This window comes from Polypterus senegalus, chromosome 2 (genome assembly GCF_016835505.1).
Source record: "Polypterus senegalus isolate Bchr_013 chromosome 2, ASM1683550v1, whole genome shotgun sequence".
Taxonomy (NCBI): Eukaryota; Metazoa; Chordata; class Cladistia; order Polypteriformes; family Polypteridae; genus Polypterus; species Polypterus senegalus.
The window spans coordinates 79,436,889-79,461,898 of NC_053155.1; the positions used below are offsets into that span (position 1 = coordinate 79,436,889).

A 25,010-nucleotide genomic window follows, 5' to 3' on the forward strand; every position below is an offset into this window, starting at 1 on the left:
CACTTAGTGAGCACATGGAAACCTTCCAGCACAGTTGTGCTCACCTTTTTTTTTATGATAGTGAATAGTGTGCTGCCTTCTGATGGAGCTGTTGCTGTATGAACGAGTTAAGAGCCACAGTGAGTTCAACCACAATCTCTGCCCTTTTTTTTCATTGTTCCATTCTGTCATGGTATGTAAAACACGAAACATCAAACAGTCAAGCTTTTCTTTGGTTTGTGAGGTCCAATATACCCACGTTCCTATATTCTATGCATTATATTTCAGGACGAGCATTGATTGATTGTCTTTTGTGAAGTATACAGACCCCATACCTGTGGCATTTGATTTTAGATTAGCCGGGCTGAGTCACATTACGTGAATTGCCTCTGACTCACTAAGATTATTTAAATGAAAGCTAGCTGCATAATGTGATCTCATTTACGCTTGTGTGTTTGTTTGTCATGAAGTATCTGTTTGAATAAACTATTTGTAAAGAAACAGAAGAGAACAAGTGAACAACTGAGATTTACAAATCTGCTCCAGGCAAAAAGTTTGTTGGATGATATTCTCAGAAAGAAAACCCTACAATCTTAAGTATTGCCCAGCGTGGATGAATGAAAGCCATAGAGTTAAGTAACAAGTTCTGTTTATCTGCCATGATTGACTTCTAATTAAGTTTGAACAATAACCTGCAACCACTGTGGCAGTCCAAGTCTGAACATGGAGAATCCTGCTATAGGGGTCCCATGTCCAAAAGACTGCACGGCCCATTCTAGTCATTCTAACTGACATAAGTGACTGGTTTCAGTGACATTCATTAAATTCGTCCTAGCTTCACAGGTTAGGCGTAGCATATTTGATCTGATGTCAAGTGCTGCCAGGTACCACTGCTGTGTACTGTTTAAAAGAAAACAGAAAAGCAGTGATCAGTGATTATTCCACAGAGATATTTTTGATAAGAACCAATCACCATTACACATAAGCATACTTTCTAAGAAAAATAAGAAAAGAAATTAAGTAAAAGATAAATTAACTACAAACTCCTCACAGACTTTTATATCTCTGGGTTTGCACCCCCCTGCCCAAAGGCAAGGTGATTTCACTCTCCTCCAACATGTTAGTTTCTCTTGTCTCTCACCGTCCATTATATCAGACTGCTATCTGTAAATTAGTGCTGGTCTCAACATGGGATTTTTGTTTCTTTTATGCTGTCACTTAATAGCATTCCTTTAGTTATTTAGTACTGACCATCCTAACCCATACCTCAATAAAGAAGAATGGTTTGTGGGGTCTTCTATCCATGGGCCCTGCTCTATGGCTGTGTAGCTTCTGTCATTATTGAATCAAGTGGCAACTCTCTTTGGGGGACTTCACTCTTAAAGGTTTATGGGGTAAGCCTTTACAACTGTTTGCATCTTAGGGAGGCTATAGTAGTTTATTTTAGGGCTACCCAGGGACTATTTTTCTGATAGTGTATGACTTAGCTCCTTTCTCAGTGATGGCCTTTTTTAACTGGTACTGTGTGGTGAAGTGGATGACCCCAAACCTCTTGGCTTTATATTTTTCTGTATATTGCGCAAAGGCTGACCAGAGTTAGGTTTAGGGGTGTAGGATGGCTTTTCTTTCTCTCAAATCACCAAAGATGTGCAGGTTACATTCATTGTTTTATTGCGGTAATTTTTCTGAGAACAAATTTTTATTGATGAGAATACAGAAATTACAAAAAGAAACAGGATGTGTGAAATTACAAGAGAAAAATAAAATCGTGCCACAGCCATGTGAAGAACAATAATATTCCACTATATAATAAAACACCAAGATCTGTATGTCCAGTCCCTCAGGGCAATCTAATCGGTCTGCTTGGCAATGATATGATTGGTCAGTTTGGCGTTGGAGACATGATGAAAGAGGATGGGTGTTTGTGAGACACACGAGGAGGAGAAATGGCATAGGAGGCATGCCAAGAGAGTCACCTGCAAAGATGGAAGGTATTAAAGCAGACAGAAGGAAAGAAAGGAACCTCAAAAATAATGACAGACTCTGAGAAGCAGGCTTTACTGGAAAAGTACTTGAGAGAGGGACCGTTCACACAAATGTAAATACAGATGAAAGGCATTGAAGGTTCATGAAGGCAAGAAATAGCAAATATTTGTAATTATTTTATTGCCTGTCTTCGATGGATACCATGGCTAGTAAAGCATAAATGGAGGAAGTGACTAAATGGATTCTGCAGGATTAGTCAAAAATGGCAGTGGTCACAGCAAATTGGAAACGAAAGACAGCATTGAGGATGAATTCCAACCATTACGAGCCACCAGATAGGCAATCACCCATGAGCCTGGTGATTGAAAGCCATTTTCTTATGTTCATGCTTCATTTTTTTAACAGTATTAAGATATCCAAGAGTCAAGGAAAATAGAACAGGAGGCTGTCCAATGATAAGCTAGTGCCACTTTGGCAATGATGGTACTTCCAGAGAACAACCTTATTTGGATTGGGCTGAGTTAGAGTGTGGAAAGGTCAGTTAGAAGGAAAATACGAGATGAGAGATGAATCTGGACAGCAAGCATTGAACAGAGGAAATTCGAAACAGTAAACGAACAGGGTGTGATGGTGGGGTGGTTCAAAAACATTTGGAGGAATGTTCCAGGGACATTTAAGGAGCATAAGTGACAAAGAGGATTAATGAATAAGCCTGGGGGTGTGTGGCAATATTGGCACTCCAGCCACTGTAAAAAACCTCATACTGTTACAGTGTGGTGCTGAGGTGTCACCCACTGCACTCGGGTCCCAATCCAGGTGGTTCTTTGTCTGGTTGTCTGGTTGTGCCACAACACGCTGTATCAGCACATGCTTCCCAACCTTTCTCTCTAAAGCAAAAGATTAGTGTGAGACTGTGTGCTTGAGTGGGCCCTGTGATGGCCTTGTGCTTAGTGCTGCTGGGATAGGTTTCAGCTGCCCTGACCCTGAATTAAGTTTGAGAATGTAACATCAAAATGGCCATCTGTCAGCACCAACGTTCCTTTTTAACTCAATGCAAATCATGCACAATGCCTAACTTAAAAATCCCTGATGCTGTGTGCTTCTGGGTAGATGATAACTTGCTCAGTAAAAATGCCATCTCCAATCTTCTTGTCAGTTAGCCAAACCTACTGCTACGGCATAAAAATACTGCGTTCCCACGCTATGGAACATTTCAAACCTCATTATCTGTTATTTCTCACCTTTCCATTGCATTGTATTCACATAAATCTCCAGTCAGTGTTCTGCGAGGTCACTGTGGATTTGCAACTTAGTCTGCACAAAAAGCAGCTAAAGATAAGCCGTATTTTTCATGAAGATAAATCTCAAAACTAAATATGATAGGCAAGCATAACATCGCTCTAAATATAGTTTTGTATTATTCTGTTGACAGAAGTGAAATATCATTGTTACTGTACAACTGACAGTGTCTGGGAAGCTTTGTTTTCTCTGAATTGTCTGAATGCGAGCACCGATTTATAGGATTCACGTGTAACTTCCAACTGGGAAGCTCATGTTTCCCAACTGTCCAGTATCACATGACCGCAGCAAAAACCCATCCCCGACCTTGCTTTGAAAATTCATCACACCACCATTCACCATCCAGTATGGCACACCTACAATATGTTAATATTTCAGCTAGTCTTTTATTTATGTAATGCTTATTTGTTTTATTCCCTATGCCTGTGCTATGTTCCTGGTGTTTTGTGAGTGCCTCCCCAAGAGTTAGGACCACTTGCCTAACACTGCAAGGGACCCCCCTCAGCCCTATAAAGGTGGGGACAACCCACAGTCCATGGAGCTGACATATGCCAAGAGGATTTTGTGTTTATAAAGATTATGTGTTTTTGCTGTTGTTACTAGCCTGGTTTTGATGGTTTTCCCTTCTAGTGGGATTTTTTGGAGTTATTTTGGACTTTATGCTTGAGAACTGTTGAGTTCATAATACAATAACAATGATACTCCAACAGCTTGTATTCCAGTGCTGTTGGAATATTCAGTGCTCCAAATAGTGACATTTCACCCTCCCATTTTAGTGCCGAACACATGGGGTTCTGGTCGGACTATCTGGAGAAACACAAGGTCATTGTTGATTTGTTCTTTAGTCTGCAAAAAAAAGCAATTACATATAAACGCCACTTTTTGTGGAAATAAAGAACAGAATAAACATAAGAAATGTGCATCACTTGATTTTAAATGCAATTTAACCAAAAAATATAATTTCTGGCTGACTAGGTTATACGTTTTCTTTAATACATTTGACTATATGTTGAAAAATCAGTGCTATGTCACAACTTGGAGAATTTGGGAGGCTTCGAGTGCATAGTGCGTTCACGTGGAATTTTCCACTTCAGAAACTTATACTTATTGTGAACTTGACAATACTGTCCTTCTTCACCCACTGTCCTCTGGTCACACTCCCCTTTCTAGGACTTTGCAGTGTTGGTGTCAACCACTAAATTGCTCTACCTGTGTTTTGTCTTTTCTTTGCACTCTGGACACTCAGGCAGAGAATGGCACTGCATTCTTCCTCTAAATATATAAAGGGGAAGCTAAGTGGTCAGCATGGCACGTAATGACACCCCTCTGAACTGACAGCCTATAATTAGCTCCATGAACTGAAACTCCCTTTGAAGGGATAGAGCTGCTCCACGCATTGGCGTCTCTGAAATGCAAAAACTGTGGTAGTCGAGACGGATGCCTAGGCATCATTTTCATCTGGCAATGATACAGAAAATGCTTTTACTGGCCCATACTCCACATTAGTGACCTGACAGTGTGACACTACTGACTAGGTCACACTACTAACTTTTACTTCAGTACCTCTGAACAACACTATCCCGGACATCTCATTGAGCCACACTGTCAGAAATGATGCCCCTTTATTAACACTTCAACAGATGGTCTAAAATTTTTTCTCCTTCTTGGTCTTATAGGCCGGGGCAACAGCAAGGAGAAGCTAGAGTGGGAAGTGGCATCTCTCCGCTCAGCTAATGAAGACCAGCGGCGTCACATCGAGATTCTTGACCAGGCCTTGAACAATGCCCAAGCCAATGTAGTCAGGCTGGAGGATGAGGTGTGATGGGGGACAGGCATTTTGTATCAGAAAACTTAGTGAGCAGTCACGTGGTTGCTTATGTCTCACTCACATCTCTCCTCAGCTGCGGAAAAAGCAAGTGTACGTGGACAAGGTGGAGAGGCTACAGCAAGCATTGACACAACTGCAGGCCGCCTGTGAGAAGCGGGAGCAGTTGGAGAGGAGGCTTCGCACACGACTGGAGAGGGAGTTGGAAGCACTGAGGGCCCAGCAGGTGAGGAACAGGGGAGCCTTTGGCAAGTCCGTGGACAGTGCAGGGTGGGAAGTATAATAGCTCATGTTTTGTTCACACAGCGACAGGGTGGCACCCCAACACTCCCTTCGGCTGAGGTCAGTGCACCAGCCCTTATGGAGCTCCTGAGGGAGAAGGAGGAGAGGATCCTAGGACTAGAGGCTGACATGACCAAGTGGGAGCAGAAATATCTGGAGGAGAGTGCCATGAGGCATTTTGCCATGGACGCAGCGGCCACAGCAGCAGCTGAGCGGTACATCTGCCAGTGGGTTGGGAGAGAGGCTGAGAAATTTAGAATGCGACCCTTTCAATTATGTTATGGCCTTTACTAGCAGATAGAACATTAAGTCAGCTCCTGCTGTAGTTCTGCCAAATGCTGACTTATCTGTCAGGAGGTTTTTCTGGCCACAGGACCATTCCTGGCCTGGGCCCAACCTCTGGGTAGATTGCAATTTCATTGTACTGCTTGCTCTAACCAGCTTTTGAGCAAGTATAAACTACTTTGAAATGAGGATGTGTTTGTGTGTTTGTGCAGGGACACAACAATCATTAATCACTCCCGGAATGGCAGCTACAGTGAGAACTGTCAAGAAGCACGTGGCATCTGGCAAGAAGAGGAGGAGATCTCATTGGCTGGCCGCCGTTGTCAGGACATGGAGCATAGGTAAGGGAGGAGCTGCCAACTTGGCCTATAGATGTGATAATGACTGTGACACAAATGATTCATATTTATATTGCTTTTCTACTACCAAGATTTCATGAGTATCCCCAAGTCATGCTTCCTATAAGACTGCACACTGCCAGTGAATCGAGTAGAATTTAAATAGATTTTAACAGGTGCCATCAATACAAGCCACACATATGGCATAAGTGCTCACTGCTGTGTTTATTTGTACTAAGTTTATGTTTAATGACAGTGTTCTGAACACTGAACAGAATTGAATCAAGTACCTAAAGAGAAAAGTTAGTCCCAGTTTCACTTTGTTCACTGACCATCTGGGGTTATCTAAATCTAGATACTTACTTGATTCAGATCCCCTTAGGTGGCTTTATTCTAAGTTCTGCCTCACAATTCAGGAACAAATTTCCATTTTCAGGTTTGGCCATTGTCCTCTGATCACCTCACTCACAATTTCAGACAAAGTGGTTTCATATCCTTGTTTCCTTGGGTAACCCTGTGAATACAGAAATTCAGTCCAGGAGGTTTTCAATAGAGATTACCACTTTGTCACAGGCCAATTAAGCTCAGCTTTTTACTTATTTGTATGTTAAAATTGTTCAGGTATTTCTTTTTGCTTTACTCTACTGCAGAATCAAGAACCTCCATGCTCAGATTATTGAGAAGGATGCTATGATCAAGGTGCTTCAGCAGCGTTCCAGGAAGATAGACGCTGCTACTCTTCGTCCTGCCAGATCTGTTCCTTCCATTTCAGCAGCTGCAGGCCAGCATTTACGACAAAACTCCCAGACCAGCAGCCAGATTCCTGGGGAGAAGAAAGAAGAACGGACTTGGAAGGGCAGTGTGGGTGAGCAAATTCACTGCTAGGTGGGCTGAGCAGCACAGGCTCTGGCAGCCTATTATTGTACTCCATTCATCAGGAGGGGTGTGGGGGGATGTTAATTGTCACTTTCTTCAGCATTGTTATCTGTGACTGTGTTCATAGGTCGTCTGCTGGGCAAAGAGAATGCTGATCATCCTCACCCAGTTCCACAGCTGCCCACTCTCTCCTCCACCCTTCCTCCCAGCCCACTCATTTCAACTCACATGAAAACAGGAAGTAAAGACAACAGCACACAGACAGACAAAAGTCCTGAAGCTCCCAGGAGCAACCATATGGCTAGCAGAATTCGGCTCAGCAGCACGCCTACAGGAAGCCCAGTTCTGAGGCATCAGCTTGGCAAAGTGACTATAGAAAAACTGGGTAAGTGTTTGCAATTGCTGCCTTGTGTGGCAGGTCTGATTTTGGCACCTTAAGCCAATTAATTTAGAAATCAGGGGCACTGATTGTTCAGCTGGTCTCACACCATGGCAACAAAACAGTGTAATTTGCTTATTTTTTGACCTGCCAAGACCTGTTTGGCAGTGCATTGAGACAAAACCTGGCAACAGTAGACACAAGGAAGGGAGAACTTAATGAGAAATTGTCATTTTCACACTGACCCTACACAGCACTATGGATATTAGGATCTGGGGTAGGTTCCAGAATTGTGCCTCATGTTGTCCGTCTAGGCTGCAGCTCCCCAAAACACAACTGAGTTCCATAAAGATGGAGAGAATGTATTGTAGGGCAACACAGTGACACAGTCGATAGTGTTGTGGTTTCCAATCATTGCCCTGCTATTGATTTATTTTCCTTTTTCATTTCCACATCCAAAGAATGTGGCCCATGGTCACCATCAATTGTGGCTCCCTGTCTAAGATTGGTTGTTGCTTGTGGATCTCCAAATTTTGATGTATGTGGGTTTGGAGAATAAATTAATATACGGATGTGGCGAGTGTAAGCTGCTGAGTTTTTAGTTTAACAAAGAAAGATAAAAAAATGGATATATTTTCTGAAGAACCACTGCTCTTCAATCTTTTGTAATTTCCCCCCCTGTTGTAACAGCACATCACATCCCCACTATAGATTTAATCATCATATGTCTTGTATATGAAAAATAACATAAAATTACTGTTATAAAGGTAATTTTTGCTTTTAATTAAGAGTTGTGCAGCTCAAGCTAATGTATGCTGGCTATTTCTCCGCCAGGCCCACACCTGTGTAACCATAGTAAATATCTTTGCGTATTGAAGATGCACGTGTGGTTGCTGAAAATTTACACTAGGGTAAATCTTAAAAGTAAGGTCAATTTCAGCAGTTTTCAATTCCTTTTCCCAAAGAAATCTGACTATGGCCTGCTGCTGAACATTGGTACAATCCCGTAGCAGAATGTCCATGTTCTTTTAACCTTGACTTCAACTAGGCTAACAGTAGAGTGCTGCACTGTTTATGGTCAAATTACTTCAAAGCCATCGCAAACACTTATTCTGTCAGATTTTATCTGTTGAGGTTAACATCATCATTTTCTAATTCCTTTTACTTTTTGATTTACCCTTGTAGAAAAACATTCTAACCTTTACTGTGTTGTCAGTGTACATTTATACATATGAAGTGAACAGTCAAGACATTTAAAAACGTATTCACTTCATCTCCTAATACAACATAATCAAACTTGAGGCTCCTTGGGGTGCTTGTCTATCCTGAAAGAGTCAGAACAGCATTGTTACAAAAAATACTTTCTCCCTATGTCAAAATTATATGTATAACGTTTTCTTCTTGGCATCCAACAGATGCTTCTCCATCTCTTATGAAGTCTGCCGACAGCAAGCCTTTAGGCACACGACCTGATCTGCCAGACACAGAAGTTGTGGAGATTCTCATCTAGGAAGCCAAGTGGATATGCAGCTTCTTAAGGGACTGAGTAAATGAAAGCTGGCACACAACAATGTAGCAGTCAGAGGAGTAAAGTTATGGTTGAGGTAATGATGAGGAAGGTGCATGGAGAAGCAAAACTTAAGTGAATTCAGGCAGCAAGAAGACCCCTGAAATCATATATGGTGGAGAAGAAAGAAACAGGACATTGGGATTTTATGACAATCAAAGAATCGCTTGACTATTTTATTTGAATTTATGTGCAGTCTTAAGTTTCCCAGTTTTGTGGGGCAATTTCAATAACAGAAGACTACAGTGAGAGCAGTTTGATCATCCCAGAAGGATGTATTAAAAGGTAGTTGTAAGAGGACTCTGGACTATTCCATCCACGTATTGGACCAGTTTGGGAAAAGAGATTACTTACTGCAATCACTTTAAGGCTTATCTATGGATACTGCACATTTCCCAGCTTGCAAGTCAATCAAAAACAATTGCTGTTTCCATGACTCAACACGTGCATTCCTAGTACTCTTACACTTCATACAAGACATTACAAAATGCCCAGTGAAATACTTGCTTAAAAGGAAACCAAATGGATTTGAAATGCAGAAGACCTGTCTGTGTCATAGCAGTTATACTGGGCATCAACAGCTCTAGCCTGTGTGTGTGTGTGTGTGTGTGAGCACTAGGATCTAGAAAAACAACTGGGTAACAAGTGTCACATTACATGATCAACTCCAATGGCTGCCGTCTAAGTGCACATGGGGGTACAGACTATACTGTTAATTCACATGAAGGTGTAAAGTTTGACAAAATTCATACCAGTGACTGTTGTCGGTAAAGGTGATTTTATAATATTTTTATATAAACATGGAAGAAATATTAAAATTTAAAAATGTAGCAGTGAACTGATTAATAAGGTGCTTCTATGAGCAGAAGCATGTTAAACCAAGCCAAGCAAATCACTCCAAAATGTGTTCTGGTCTCTAAAAGGAGAGAAGTAGTTGTGACATCTGCCGTGAGTGATGGAGAAAGCAGTATTTTCAGATCCTTTTTTTTTTTTTTTTAAATTACAAATTGAATCCCAAGCAATGAGGTGTTAGTTTTGTGTTTATTCTGTATCAATGTTGAACTGCCCCTCTTAAACTCCATCTCTATACTTTTGCGGCCCAAGCTAAGTGCATCAAACAGGCCCCAACACGTCAAGTTTCAAAACTCATCAGCAACATTCCAGCACACCTCAGACAAACAGCAGACAAGTCAAGGCAGAGGCTCACATCCGCTGCAGAAGCCAGCTGTGCTTTGGGAAGTAACAACTCATTGCAAGCTATAAAAGCAGCAGGTCATATTCCCCAGCGCTACCAGTCAACAGTCAGTCTCCCAGACACATATCTACACCAAAATAAGATCCAGAACAGCAAAAGTCCATTGACATTTAATACAATACCCTCAATGTACAACATAATTACAGATCTCCCCCTAGCCCTACCCAGCCCACCATTCACAGTACTTCCCCCTACTTTTGTATTCACACATTTGTGGAACTCATTTAAAAAAAAAAAAAAAAAGTTCACGTGCCCAGCTGTGACTTGGCACCAGAAGTCCTGTATCTGCTGTACAAAGACTTGGTACGCTAACCAAGTACCACAGGAAAATGGTTTATCGTGGGGGTGCGGAACATTCCTCTTGGCTTAATATTCAGTCTCTGAGGCAACCACATCCCATTACTTGATGTATTTCTCCATAAACTTCTTGTGAAATTCAGATCGTAAGGTGTCATTCACAAATCTTTTCTCCTTTTTGGACTCCTCCACGCCCTTGGCACAGTTCTTAAACACAACATCATCATCCCACCTGCCAAGACAGAGGCAATGTTCAAAACATGATTATTAATCATCTCATGCCCTACTTTCAGAATTCCAGTTACAAAGTCGTTTAGCAGATGTTTGCTATCAGAAGGATAATGACTTGCTACTAGACACTAAAGAAGTTTATACTCTTATTAAGAGGAAAGTGAATCCACAAGAACAGATGGGGGAAGACTGAGGAGACTTACCTTCGTTTCACAGAGAAAGTGCTTTGTGCCTGAATGAGCTGCTGCTGTTGCTGCTGCTGGCCAGCAAGATTCAGAAGTGGATTACCACTAAGGATGTTCTCCATGCGAATTCGCTCCTCTTCAGCTTTCTGCTCACGTTGCTGCAAACAGTCACCATTTTAAGGTCTGTCATTAAACTTGTTTTATCTGACTTCCAAAAGGATATACAATACTCCAGCATCAATAAATACTCCCACTCCTGGGCTTCCTACCTTCTTAAATACCCAGACTACTCATCTCTGGCTTCTGAGTTAACATAAGTATGCAATAACCCTCACATGTATGCTGCCTGCCCTCAGTTAACTGAACTGTTTAACACCAGTTTTACTTTAAGCATTCAGAAGTGCAGAGTGCACCACAGCAAAACCGAGGCAAGCACTGAGATGCTGCTGCCCCCTTTAGTTTGTCTGCACTACTGTCATCTCAATCACGCCATAACCAGTTATCAAACAATCATGTACTGGGTTTTGTTAAATGGTACTTCATAATTTACTGCTACCCAGTTTCTTCAAGTAAATAATTTTAGTGAGGTCCTATTTCAAGGCTACAAATCGATTCTGCACTGCATGTCATTGCCATAGGGTGGAATACCTAGTCAGAAAAACTTGCCATTTTCTGGTTTCAGTGCCAGGCCAGCTTCTTATGTACATCATGTTTGTATTTTACTTAAAAGAAATGCAGTCCTTACCCTATGTTGTTTATTAGATTAGATACTTTATTAATCCCATGGGGAAATTCAAAATGCTGAATATTCATATAAATGTACACTCCATTTACCAGAGGCAGCAAGAAAGATAGTCAATGCATATTTTGGTGACAGTATTTGACAAGGTTGTTCCAAATGTGACAATGCTCCACCAAGTGGACACCTCTAGAAAAGAGATTGAATACCTCAGCTTCAATTCAACAAGATCACTTGAACCATCCAATCTACTTTCCTCACTTCAGCTACACTTTCTACCAGTGGTAGCATTTCAATGTAGAAATATCAGCTATTCAGAAAAGATTTATATTAATGTTTAAAGTTTAAAATTTCATCTTAAGACATGTGCCACCTACTGTTTTTTATTTCAAAAAAAGGTGGTAAATCGCAGAATAATTCATTTTACTGAAACAGACTGGTACAACCCAAACTTCTGAAAACTGAATTAAAATATAGAAGTATTACATGTAAAATACACCGAAAGCTGAACTTCAGTTTATGACTTCTTTACACCTAACAGAAGAGGGAGAGGGAGGTCTACAGCTCTTGAATGGGGTTTTAATGAGAATGTAGTCAACTGACTGCTTTAACACTGCATAATGTTATCATTTCACATGCTTGCTTCTTTTCAGCATAATAAGTGCACCAGCATTGACTTAAAAGAGGGCTGGGTCTTTCCTTGCATCCCATGTTACTTGGATATGCACAGTATACTCCAAAATAAAGTCAATTCTAATCTTACTGCTCATTACTCCTTAATAATTAACTGAACTATAGAGCGCAAGTCACAATGTTACAACGGGGTCTCCAAGTACGGTCCTGGAGGACCACTGTGGTTGCAGGTTTTCACTCTAACCCTTTTTTTTTTTTTAAATGAGTGCCCCATTTGTGCTGCTAATCAACTTCTTGTGAATTCATTTTAATTGAATTGCTTTAAGATTTGTTCCCCTGAATTTATTCATTATTCCTCTTAACTGCTTCATTTCTTTCCTTAAATGGCACCCAAACAGAAATTAAATGTGAAGTAAGGGAGCCAACAGAAGATCAACTAAGCCAGGGCCTCAAACTCCAACCAATTTCACTCCAACCAGCTGCTTAATAAAGTGCCAATTCCTGTTGTTAATTAAACCAGTTCTTTAATTTTGTGGCTTGTTGCTGCTCTCATGGTGCATTAGCAGGGACTTCCGAAATTGTTGATGTTCTCTTTCTAAGAACACGGTTAAGATGTTTTGGGGACTTGAGCAGAACAGCATTGCTGAGACCTTCATCTTTATTTTTAGATACTGTATGATGGACACCAGTTGTTTTGGCTCATTTTGTATCTCATTATTGTTTGCCTGCTAATTAAGGAAAAAGAAACAATTAAGAGTCTGAGTCTTCAAGAATAAGTCAATTCAAATTAGTTCAAAAGAAGTTAATTAGCAAAAACAGGTCACTCATTAAGACAAGGGTTAGAATTAAAACCTACAGCCACGGGACCAGAGTTGGCGACCCCTGTGTTACAAGACAAGACCTCAAAATGCTTTCATGAATGTGGTAATACACCTCCCAGCCAACCACCTACAGAAGGAATAGGGGCCAGGTGCGATGTGACCTGGATGGCGGTGGAAGACAGAGGCCTTTGTAAAGTGGGACCCAGACACACAAACTGACTCATGGGACATAGAGTGTTCACCTCTCTTTGAAGGAAGGACCTAAAGTTGGTGGGTGAGGTGGAGCACTATCAACTAGATATATCTTTTTAAAATTACCCTCTGGCCCAACTTGACCCAAACATGCTTGGCATAATTCCATAGGTGCATTAAATGGATGGATCCTTAAAAGCAAAACAGTTCTTTACTGTTTTTGCTGCCACCATACGGTTTGCTCGGGAACTGCACAACCTGCTGTGCAGCGTCAATTTCCCATATACAGTACATATATATGTTCACAGCATTCGTAGTCTGAGTCCCGATCTGATTGTATGGATGGTTACCTACCAGGTAATGCATGTGGTTGTTCTGCCAGTTGGCAAACATCCACCAAGGGCCCTCTTAGTTGCGAGACACAGACTATAGAACGTTACATAGTTTACTGTCAAATAATGCAGGAGTACACGACACGTGTTTCGCCCTTATTTGGGCTCATCAGGCATACACACTCCACTGCACCCCTCGCGGAGATCGAACCTCGGACGCCATCATCAGAGGCGAAGCCTCTTTATGCTGCGTGGTTCATTTATTTGACAGCTTGGAGATCGGAGTAATTACATTCATAGAACATATATTACATATAAGTAATATAATATACAGTATATTGATCAGGCTGTCAATTTTACCCATTTTTATCTCCTATCTGGAGTAACCCAAGTACAATAAATTTATTGTATTGCATTATTATTTTCACATAGTGATGGGTACCACATCGCCACACTCTCACACTCCCCTGGCTTTAACTCTTCAGATTTATCTTGCAAGTAAAATACAATATTATAAACAGACAATTAATACTTTCATCAGGAATGCCGAAGGGCATGTCTAGACTGAATTCCCAATGATATTAGCACATGTAAACATGTACATATTGATGTTAACACCAGTCATTTAGGCAAGTTCAAAGAAGAGGGCAAAGGTCTTTCTCATTCAACTGGTAAATAAATACTCTTCACTGAATTATGATCATTTGTTGAAAGGCCAAGAGTTCAAGAATGTTGATAAATGAGGTCAACATTCAACAGACTAACTAAACTGTAAGACCCTTTTCGTGTCAGGGTGGGAGGAATACATGTCCTACTTGACAACTTTTCAATTTTCTATCAAAAAACACTTTAACTACAGCCCTGAAATTATCATTTTTTTTTACATTTAGTCCGAAAGCGCTTTGTAATTCCTTCTGCAGATGTAATGGTTCAAATGTAGTGCTCTTCTAGTATATTTTTTATCCAGTGTGGTTTTCAGGTGTTTGGCAGTGTTAACTGCATTAAGATGCAATTTCATGCTCTTTTATTCTCTACATTGGCTTTTACTACAAAAATAGTATTCCACTATTTTAAAAGCCAACATGTGGTATCACCAGAAATAAATGAAAAACTACCCAAGTGACCCATGAAGGACAGGGAAACAATAGGCTCAACCTGACAAAGCAGGGTCCAAACATATTTAACAGGGTAAGCAACAAACCCACAATACCAAGTATATCTGCCTACTGATCCTTATTAGCTCAGTAAAAGTGCAGATGTCAGCTCTGCAAGTTTGCATATACTGCATTCCACTTACTTTGCGTTCCTGCTCTTCTGCTCTTTCTTTTTTGATCTTTTCCAGTTCAGCCAACAAAGCAGCAGTGTCATCATCACTGTCATCAGAGTCTTCATCTTCCTCATCATCCTAAAATAAACCAAGAACCTGTGTTTTCGCTACTATTGCATTTAAAGAAAGATGACCTATAGGGAAATGTTTTACACAACATGTAAATGTTCTCCGTCATAATTAAGCTTTAAAATCTGTCAAACAGCAACATTAATCATCTGAACTGTAACAAGTACAAAGACAACGTTCACTTCCAACACCACCTATCCCGAACTGCTTAAGTATTTATGTATATACAGTAATCCCTCCTCGATCGCGGGGGTTGCGTTCCAGAACCCCCGCAATAGGTGAAAATCCGCGACGTAGAAACCATATATTTGTATGGTTATTTTTATATATTTTAAGCCCTTATAAACTCTCCCACCCTGTTAACATTATTAGAGCCCTCTAGACATGAAATAACAGCCTTTAGTCAAACGTTTAAACTGTGCTCCATTACAAGACAGTGATGACAGTTCTTTCTCACAATTAAAAGAATGCAAACATATCTTATCTTCAAAGGAGCGCCATCAGGAGCAGAGAATGTCAGAGAGAGCGCTCGCTAAGAAAAGCAAACAATCAAAAAATCAATACGTGCTTTTAAGTATACAGAAGCACCGCGATAAAGCGGCATTTTGTAGAGGAGCATCCGTGTCCTCTGTGCAAACAGCCCCTCTGCTCACACCCCCTCCGTCAGGCAGAGAGAGTGAGAAAGATAGAGAGAAGCAAACAATCTCAAGCACCGCGGGAAGCACATCTTATATCATTGAGGAGTTTTAGTTAATATGTAATGCATGCTCTGATTGGGTAGCTTCTAAGCCATCAGCCAATAGCTTCCCTTGTATCCCTTGTATGAAATCAACTGGGCAAACAAACTGAGGAAGCATGTACCATAGATTAAAAGACCCATTGTCTGCAGAAAGCGGCGAACCAGCGAAAAATCTGTGAATGTGCTTACATTTAAAATCCGCGATAGAGTAAAGCCGCGAAAGTCGAAGCGCGATATAGCAAGGGATTACTGTAATGGTTTCTGTATAATTCAGACCTCAGCATGTAAGGTTCAGATTAGCAAAAAAAGCAATGATTAGACTTACATCTGTTAGAGGGTCATCAGCATCTAGGTTGGCTGCAGGAATTTGGTCTAGTCTAGGTCTTTTGGAGGAAGAAGAGGAAGATGTGGTGTGCTCTAAAAGAACAAAAAGGTCAGTTAGCTGCCTAAAGCAAACAGCACGATGCCAACTTGGCAGCTGTTTTTTTTTTTTGTTAGAATAGTGTGAATACAAAATTAATAAGATACCAAATGTGCAGAAATTCAACATTCACAATGTGAAACCACCATGTCTTCCACAACGCACACAGTTGCCACTTTATTAGGATCACCTGCTTAACAAAAAGAGCCTACCAGTCCAAACATGTACTTCTGTAGTTATAACTTTAGTTATTCAACCACACATGAATGGACAAAACATGTGATCAAAGAGACTTTGATCCCAACATGACTGTGCCAGATGCAGTGTTTCCAGCAGGCTGATGATGGCAATGGGAATGTGTTAAACTCTACTGCAGTCCACACTTTATTTGATTTAACAGTTACATTAGAATAATGAACACCACAACAAATCATTTACCATTTCAAGTTGGCCTCACAAAATGACCTCTGCAGTTTTCAGATCTTAATCTACTAGAGCAGGGATTTTCAAAGTGTTTCAGACAAAGGATTGCTTTTCCAAAGAAAAAGGTAAGATGGAACAACTATGTTCAAGGTTCACATCAAAGCAAACACTTCATGTTACAATTAGCACATATTTTATTTCAGGTATTTATATGAAAAATACTAAGACTGAATATTTTTAACTCAGATAAGATTAAAGGGTGTGGACCTTAATAAAATTATACAATGCTTATTATAAAATAATAGGCAGTTGAAAATAACATTAAGCACAATCAGGGCCATAATAAAAAGTTTACAAAATCTGCAGGAAAGATAGCACATCAGCATATTTTCCAAACACACAGTTTGAAGGATGGTAATTTAGGCAAAGAAAAACCCAAATATCACCGCTGTATGGTCTCATTGAATTCTGACGCTATAATATTTCTAATTTAACTTTTAGAAGTTACCTCTATGATGGAAACCTTTTTGGAAGAGTGCAATGAAAGAAGCCCCTTTTTATGATTCATTATTTTACTGAATCAAGGAATTAAAAACAAAAAATCAGTGTTTGGTGGAAATGTTGGAGGAAACTATACAGTCCATAAAGAACCCAATATCTTCTCTCATACTCCACTACCAAACGGAGCCTAACAGCAGAGGTAAATGAAATGAAAAAAGGAAGAGAAGTTTGGATCATGTTACTAAATAGACCCTAGTGCTCTATATCTTTGATGTTAATAGACTCCAGATAATAGCATTTTTGCTGTCAACACCAAGGTGGACAGATTCTCAATGGACACCAAGAATGTTCCATTATTTTAAGGCGACGACAATTTGAAATGAGTTTGATTTAAAAAAAAAACAGAATTGCCAAATGTAAAAATAAAGAAGAGCTTCTTCAGAACAAGCCACAAAATGCAATACATTGAATTTGCCAAGCAAAGTGGGTAACTGATATTATATACTATTTGAAATTGGAAAAAATTAAATTCTCACTTAGAGGATCTGTTCTATTTTTCTATTCATTTTGTAAAGCACTTTGAGCTACATTTTTTTGTATGAATATGTGCTATATAAATAAATGTTGATTGATTGATTGATTGATCTGTACAAAACCTTTTCAAAAATTGGCAGGATCTAATCAATAAAGTTTTAGAATAAAAATTTAAATTGAGGAAGCGAATTCTCTTCCCTTTTTGTTATTCTATTCTTATTTGTTTATTTACTTATTGTTCCTACCATTAAAGTTTTACTCTGTTGCCCTAGCTGTCCTTCTCATGGGTGGGGGTTGATTTGGAAATGTACCGCAAGGAGCAGTTGTCAAAGATATTTCTACCAGTGTTCTCCAATCCAGTTAAATTACAGTGCTGTTATTTCTGCCAGGAGGCTTCACTAAATATTAATACTGGAGTAGTTAATATTTTTCAAATGTATGTTTTTTGATAAAGAAAAACAATATGCTACTGAATATTTTACTTTGAAAAAAAGTTTTAAAATAAAAGATGAGTGTTTAAGTCGAAAATATCACATATTGTACTGCATGTGTAGTTCATCTTATTTTCATGACGGATGCCAAGAATTCTGGAGTTGTCTATGTAAGTGGGAATATACAGTACTAATTGACCTAAGCATGTAAACATCATGTAAATCAAATATATTGACTGCCACCTTGCAGACTACTCGATTCAAGATTGGAGACCGCATTTTGAGAGCCAGCACAGTTGAAGAGCACTAGGATGATATGAAACAGAGGTGTGTGGTATGTGTGGCCAGAAAATCTGCAGAACGGGACAAAACCAATATGGACCAAAATCCTAAAAGAATACTTCTAGTGCGAGGAAAAAGTGATAGATGGGTGAAAAAAGAAAAAATGTGGTCACCGAGTACATCTGGCTTGCTAACATAAAAGAAATATCCACAATATATATTACAAATGTGACTGATGGGAAGTAGATTTACCCCGAGCTGGCCGATCCCTGGTTTTCTCACGTGCTGCCACTCTCTCTCTTTCTTCCAGCTCCCTGCGGAAGTCACGGTTGCGAATTTCCTCTGGGGCATCTTGGGTAGGTTGTCTAAGTAACAAACACATGTTTAAATTTAATGACAAAATCCACCATACCTGTTGTTAAATATGAGACTGCGACTACTGTGACCACCTTCAAGGGCAAGTCTAACTGACAATACACATAGGGTCAGGTACAATTTGATGTTAATTATAAACTTCCATACGTCAAAAAAAAAATACATAATGTGAAGAGAGCTAGGGTGAAGGGTTACACCAACCAACAATAATCCAAAGCACATATGATTATTTCAGGCTGTATCATAGTTTACTAATCACCCTAATGTTAATGTGCAAATGAGGGAAAATTATACAGGCAACTTTATGTAGATACCATCCCTGTTGTAACAGACATATTTAAAATCTTGGAGTATAAAAAGCAAGTCCTATCTAAGAGTTCTAGCAGGGGAAATTAAGCTAAAGTTCAGTAATTCACAGATTTCAAATGGTTTCCCAAATCATGAATAAGTGTTTTGTAAACCATGAACTCAGGATAAGATGAGATTTTACAATTTGCCCCAGTTTGTTCCTTTGCTTTACAATGTGCTACATCTGTACAATGTGCTACATCTGTGTCCCAGGAAGACACTCACGGGTTATGATATATATATAGATATATTTTTTTTAATAAAGTATATTCCATTCAGCTATCATATACAATAATTCTTTGCCTGCTCATTTATTTACTAATTTCCTGAAGCCACTTTCTACAATGCATGGTCAAGAAGGTCAAGTCACAACACAACCGGTAGTTGTTTATTTAGCTCCTATTATTAACATATTCACACAAATTATGGGAAGGTGCTTTAAAGTGCATACATAAGCAGTCAAGAGAATGTCTAATATTTTCATGCAAGACATTAAAAAAAAATCTGACTTTATCATTAAATATCTTCTAAAGAGAAGATATCAGCTGATGGAGCAATACAGGAAAAGTCCTCTTTACTGTTCTATTTTTCCTTTTTAGGTACAAGATGTGTGCGAAGAGCAGACAGTTAAATTTATGTTATATTTGTTAGGAAAAGAAAAGAAAAAATTTGATATTTGCATATTGAAATGTTCTTATGCACAAATGATACAAAGGGCCCATTACTTTCTTTTATTCCCCCATGATCCAATTCTGGCTCAGATTAAACTGAATTAATTGTGCAAAAACAAAAAAAACACATAAAAATGACTTATGACATATCACAAATCCCCACCGCTATAAGCAGTAAATATATTTAGCAAATGTAAAAGTAGTTTACCAATTTAAAATTTTAGCATTTACCTATGAAAAGGGAGAAAAAAAAATTATGTAAAGCAGAATGAGCACAAAAAAACATGACTGATATATAACTGTCACAAACCCACTAAACTTGCAGCACTCCACACTTAATTTCCAAATTTAGACAAGCCTGTTCTACAATTAAAACAACCATAGAAGTGGAAATATTTTGAACAACCTACAACTAAAAAACTTGGGGTGCTGGCTAGAAACTCTGCTGAGCCTTACTTTTCTAAAAATTATATATATATATATATATATATATATATATATATATATATATATAAGGTTTGTATCCATCAAACACTACAAAATCTGCTTTCCCAAACACTGTATTTTGCTCATTTTCTGTTATCTTTAACTGTCAAGTCCTCAAAGAGATTATGATCTCTGAATTACACACACCAATTAATTAGATCAAGAGGAAAACTCATTGTATTAAAGAAACCATATTATATTGTTGGTTAGTTTTCTGCATGTGGCAGTAGGTTTTCCCTTACTTAAAATATGTGGGCTGAAGTAAAACAGAAGTAAGGATTTAACTGCTTGCATGTATTACGTTGGACTTCTTGTAATATTCCTGCCAAAAATAAATATTACAGAATATCTCCATGAATTTCCAAAAGCAGGCAGACCAAAGCACATCGCCACTTTGAATGCAGGCAATATTGACTGATCATTGGGGGAGTAGCAATCATTTTATTTTCAAATATGAGACACATATTTGGAGAGATTTGGAGAAGTTGCAGTAACTTCTTCATCACAAGTTAAGAAGCAAACATTTCTCCAGGTTCTTTCTCCATAACTAAATTTGTAAACTGGGAGTGGCCAAAAATAATGTGGACAGAAAAAACAGTCCAAAAGTGAGGCAAGTTAATGAATGAAATATACTAAACTTAAAGTCCCAAGTATAGAAGACGGGTAAGGTTGGGAGTATGCATTGTCACACCCATCTGGAATAGAACCTGAGTGGAGCAGGGGACACCTCAGCACCACACTGGAACACTGTGGTTTTTGGTTTTTTAAAACTAGTGGATGGAGTGCCAATCCTGCCACCTACCCCCAAGTTTTCCCTGTAAGTTAGAGGGCTGGATGCAGATTAATATCATAATGAGGACGTCATACCTAGGGAGTTTTGAAACTATTTTAAACTATTTGATTTGAAGGATATCACTGCAGAAGCATTTTTCCAAAAATTGGAAATAGGGGTCTTAAGTCCTCCATTGTTATTCTATACTAGCAGTAATGGTACAATGTTCAATTTGATAATGTTATTTTGAGAATATCAAACTCCCACAACTGCAACTGCTCTTTTTTGCTGCTCTTCCTCCTTTTCTTCCAAGTCTCTGCACTGACAAGATACAAAGGATGGACCTACATGTCTGCTTTGCTAAGAATACATTCACATCCAGTAACTTGTTTTAATTATTTTTTCTTGGCGATGGGTTCACAATGACAGCCACATTTTGGACCAGAGGCATATTTTCACCTCTCAGAGCAGCTCTGCAGCAAGACTTGAAACTTCCTACAATCAACCAAAAACAATGTTGTCTCTTGAGCACATGCTGACCTAGTCTCTTTGAATGCTGTAACAGGTAACACACTAAAAGCATTCCATTATGTCTGCCCAAAATTTTTGCAATCAGTGCTAGATCATTCAGACATACCTGTATTTGAGTCTTGTGTGTGACGGCAGGTCCCTACTTGAATACTGCTTAGACAGAGCACTTAAATCTCCTTCGCCCTTTCCTCGTCCACCTCTTGCAGGTTCAAAAGTAGGCCTGGCTGCAGTTGTCATGATGAAATCCTAAAAAAAAAAAAAATAATAATAATTAATTAGAGCAGCTACAGCATGTTTAGCACCGAACTTGTTCTGGCTGAAAATTTGTTAAGATAGCATGTACCAAGAAATGACCCATAAAATATAGTAATTGCATATTTTATTTTTAGGGGTATTGGTATGTAATGCCTGCGAGTGAATTATTTCGGATGGTTTTAGTGTGAGTGGCTGGTGTATGTTTGATTAACAATAACAAAAATATTGACAATGTGTGGACTCATGAATATCTAGTTACAAATAAGTAAAATACATTTGAGGTGGATGTACTATGAGGCATCATTGATGTGTAAATTGTGAAATGTCCAATTAGAATCTAGTAAAATGTTTTGCAGGAGGATGTAAATGTTAAGTGTCATATGGGCTCTTAAATATTCAGTTTTAAGTATCTGGTAATGCTATTAATGTAGAATAAACAAGGTGGTCATCTATATAACAAGCTTACATTACTATTTCAAATGGAAAATACTAACAAACCAAAAAGTTTTGAATTAGGAGAGGTGAGAAAATCAAAAAAATCTAATGATCATAACAATTACATTAATACAGCACTTTTCTAGCTACTCACACCACTTTACATAGACAATGGGGAGCCCCTTCAAACACCACCAATGTCAGTCAGTCATTGTCCAACCCACTATATCCTAACACAGGGGTCTGCTGGAGCCAATCCCAGCCAGCACAGGCCTGAAAGCAGGAACAAACCCTGGGCATGGCGCCAGCCCACCGCAGGGCACACACCAGGGACAATTTAGGATCGCCAATGCACCTAACCTGCATGTTGTTGGACCATGGGAGGAAACCCACGCAGACACGGGGAGAACATACAAACTCCACGCAGGGAGGACCCGGGAAGCAAACCCAGGTATCCTTACTGCGTGGCAGCAGTGCTACCACAGTGCCAACATGCCGCCCACACCACCAATGTGCAGCATCCATTTGGATGATGCAATGGTGCCCATTTATGCAACAGCACGCTCATCGCACATTACATGATGAACAGATAGTTAGGCAATCAGATACAGTGTATGAGGTGTGGGGGGGGGGGCAGAATGACCAGGCCATGGTGGGCAATTTAGTCAGTATATTGGGGTACGCCCAACTCTGTTCAAAAGATATCCAGGGATCATGCATGACCACAGAGAGTGAAAATCTCTGTTTTACGTCACTTCTGAAGGACAGTGCCAATTTTTACAGCACAGTGTCCCTGTCGCTGCATTGCACCATTGGGATCTATACAGAGACTACATGGTCAGCAGCCCTTATGGTTTGACGAGTGCATCTTCCACCAGCAACCCAAGCTTACTTGGTTGGTCCCCAATCCAAGTATTGGCCGGGCCCAAACATGCTTAGTTTCAGGTGGATTACCTATTCTTAAGTGCAGGTGGTATGCCTGCTGGCTAACCAAACAATTAAATAAAAATCTGAACTGTTTGATAATTCCACTCAATAGCAGTACCAATGACTTCATGGATGTCTTTGATAAACGACCAGACAGCTAAACAAGTCACACCTTGCACTGGCCACCTTAGAAAACTTAAATTTAGGACAGAACAGAAAAATGTAAAAAAAAAAAAAAGACTCCAATATGAAATCTTGCCAGTACACCCAGGAAAGCCGCTCAACATGATAGCAAATACTTGACAATCTAACAACCTACAAATTCTGCAGATATGTATACAGTATTTCATATATTGTATTGTGTGCTTATATTGTAATATTAAACTACATATATTCATAATCAAGTCTACCACGATACATTAAATGACGACTTATTATTTAAATCTGCCTAATATGTAGCATCTCTGGTGAGCAAAACCCTTTGAAACACAGGCTATAATCAGGTGGAGAGTTCAATCTCAGGATGTGACACGCAATGTCGTGGGTCTGTTAGATATTATAACATACTTAATCTTCATTATACACGGTCTTAGACATCGACACTTTACGGGCATATTTAGAGGAATGGCACCAGATGCTGATGAATGATTTAAGGACAATACTTGTAATATACAGGGCATCAATACCTAATTTTTGTCAGATTTGTAGTAATGCGAGGCGCAATAATACATTTCGGATTTAAAAAAAAATAATTTTGCCATAAGGACCATTACTAATATTGTTAGAAGTCGAGTAACGAGCTTAAATAAGTAACCAAGCATCTTACAATACAAGAGGCATTGAAATGAAGAGTAAAACGGTAGACATTTCAAAACTTAATTTAGAAAACAGAATCTCTAGAAACAAAATTACCAAAGCACTCTTTTGAGACCACCTATTGACATTTTATTTAAAGTGGTTAATTTAAGTTACAATACTAAACTTTTCAGGTAAAATGGATTTAACTACATATTCACATTAAAAGTATCTTTATCTATTTGAACTTATTTGTTTCCTGCCATGCACCCACGGCAGTCGGAATGCTGAACTGGACCAAGAGTCCTAAATTACATAAGGGGAGTCTGAGAATGGGATTAATTGCAGATGATGTTACAGTTACAAGATGCTTGACTACAACTACAAAAATCGCGTATCAAACTCAGAGCCAATACCGATATAAACGTATACATTTGATACAGAAAATACGTGCATAGAAAAATAAATTGTAAATCTTACTTATGGTTCTCCCCGTTTATTACGCTTCAAATACCACCACGGCCTACCTTCCCTCTTCCCACAAGACACCGCGCGCAACAACTTCTCCAATACCCCATAAAACAACGCGCGGAAGACGTCCTCCAGTATCCCACATAACACCAGGCGAGAAAAGTACAGCATCCAATCAGGAAGCAGGGCGCTTATTTTGGATGCATTTATATTTCATCATTATTATCACAGTAGTAACAATAATGAGAACAAATAAACATATAAATGAAAAACGTTTTTAAGTATTTTACAAAGTCAGGGATATATACAGGTATGTATCATAGACATAATTCATGGAATTAACACGTATTTATTCCCCCTCCAATATTAAGCACTGTACTAAATATTTATTTCTAACTTAAATATCTAAATAAATAGTTTCTTGTCTCGCCATTTTTATTTAAATCGGAATAAAGCAAACTCAAACAACCATGTCTGTCTGTAGCTGTTGTAGTTGTGTAATATACATCATTTTCTAACAATTTTACCTTCACATTTTTTCTAAATAAAAAAAAATATATATATATGTATACACAACATTTTTAAAAAACTTAACTTCTTTCTAAGTATCTCACAACCCACGCTTCTAATCAACATGTTTCCTAAACCCAGCTATCATTTTCTTTACTGTGTATATTCAATGAACAATTTTTAAGGATATTTTTATTTTATTGGTA

General features: G+C 39.0%; 2 protein-coding genes across 2 annotated transcripts in view; one reads left to right on the plus strand and one right to left on the minus strand.

The window, feature by feature from the left end:
- amotl1 (angiomotin like 1) overlaps positions 1-10,314 on the plus strand; it is a 27,717-nt gene extending 17,403 nt beyond the window's left edge. Inside the window, exons 9-15 of the mRNA XM_039744068.1 lie at positions 4,941-5,080; positions 5,166-5,315; positions 5,396-5,586; positions 5,869-5,997; positions 6,645-6,859; positions 6,998-7,255; positions 8,665-10,314. Of these exons, the coding sequence (XP_039600002.1) occupies positions 4,941-5,080; positions 5,166-5,315; positions 5,396-5,586; positions 5,869-5,997; positions 6,645-6,859; positions 6,998-7,255; positions 8,665-8,759 (1,178 nt within the window). The 3' untranslated portion in view covers positions 8,760-10,314. The remainder of the gene's footprint in view (positions 1-4,940; positions 5,081-5,165; positions 5,316-5,395; positions 5,587-5,868; positions 5,998-6,644; positions 6,860-6,997; positions 7,256-8,664) is intronic.
- Positions 10,160-24,410, minus strand: cwc15 (CWC15 spliceosome associated protein homolog). The gene is made up of 7 exons (XM_039744069.1): positions 24,304-24,410; positions 21,518-21,657; positions 18,481-18,593; positions 15,962-16,053; positions 14,799-14,906; positions 10,803-10,942; positions 10,160-10,600 (listed from the first exon to the last, which is right to left on the minus strand). Exons 2-7 carry the CDS (start codon positions 21,646-21,648, stop codon positions 10,471-10,473), a joined length of 714 nt encoding a protein of 237 aa, XP_039600003.1. The 5' UTR covers positions 21,649-21,657; positions 24,304-24,410; the 3' UTR covers positions 10,160-10,470.
- Between the last annotated feature and the right edge of the window lie 600 nt (positions 24,411-25,010).

Coding starts and splice junctions, on each gene's coding strand:
- cwc15 (XM_039744069.1), bottom strand. CDS start 21,648: ATGACAACTGCAGCCAGGCCTACTTTTGAACCTGCAAGAGGTGGACGA. Junction 16,054..18,480: donor CAGGGATCGGCCAGCTCGGG/GTAAATCTACTT, acceptor TTGTTCTTTTAG/AGCACACCACATCTTCCTCT. Junction 10,601..10,802: donor ACTTTCTCTGTGAAACGAAG/GTAAGTCTCCTC, acceptor CTGTCTTGGCAG/GTGGGATGATGATGTTGTGT.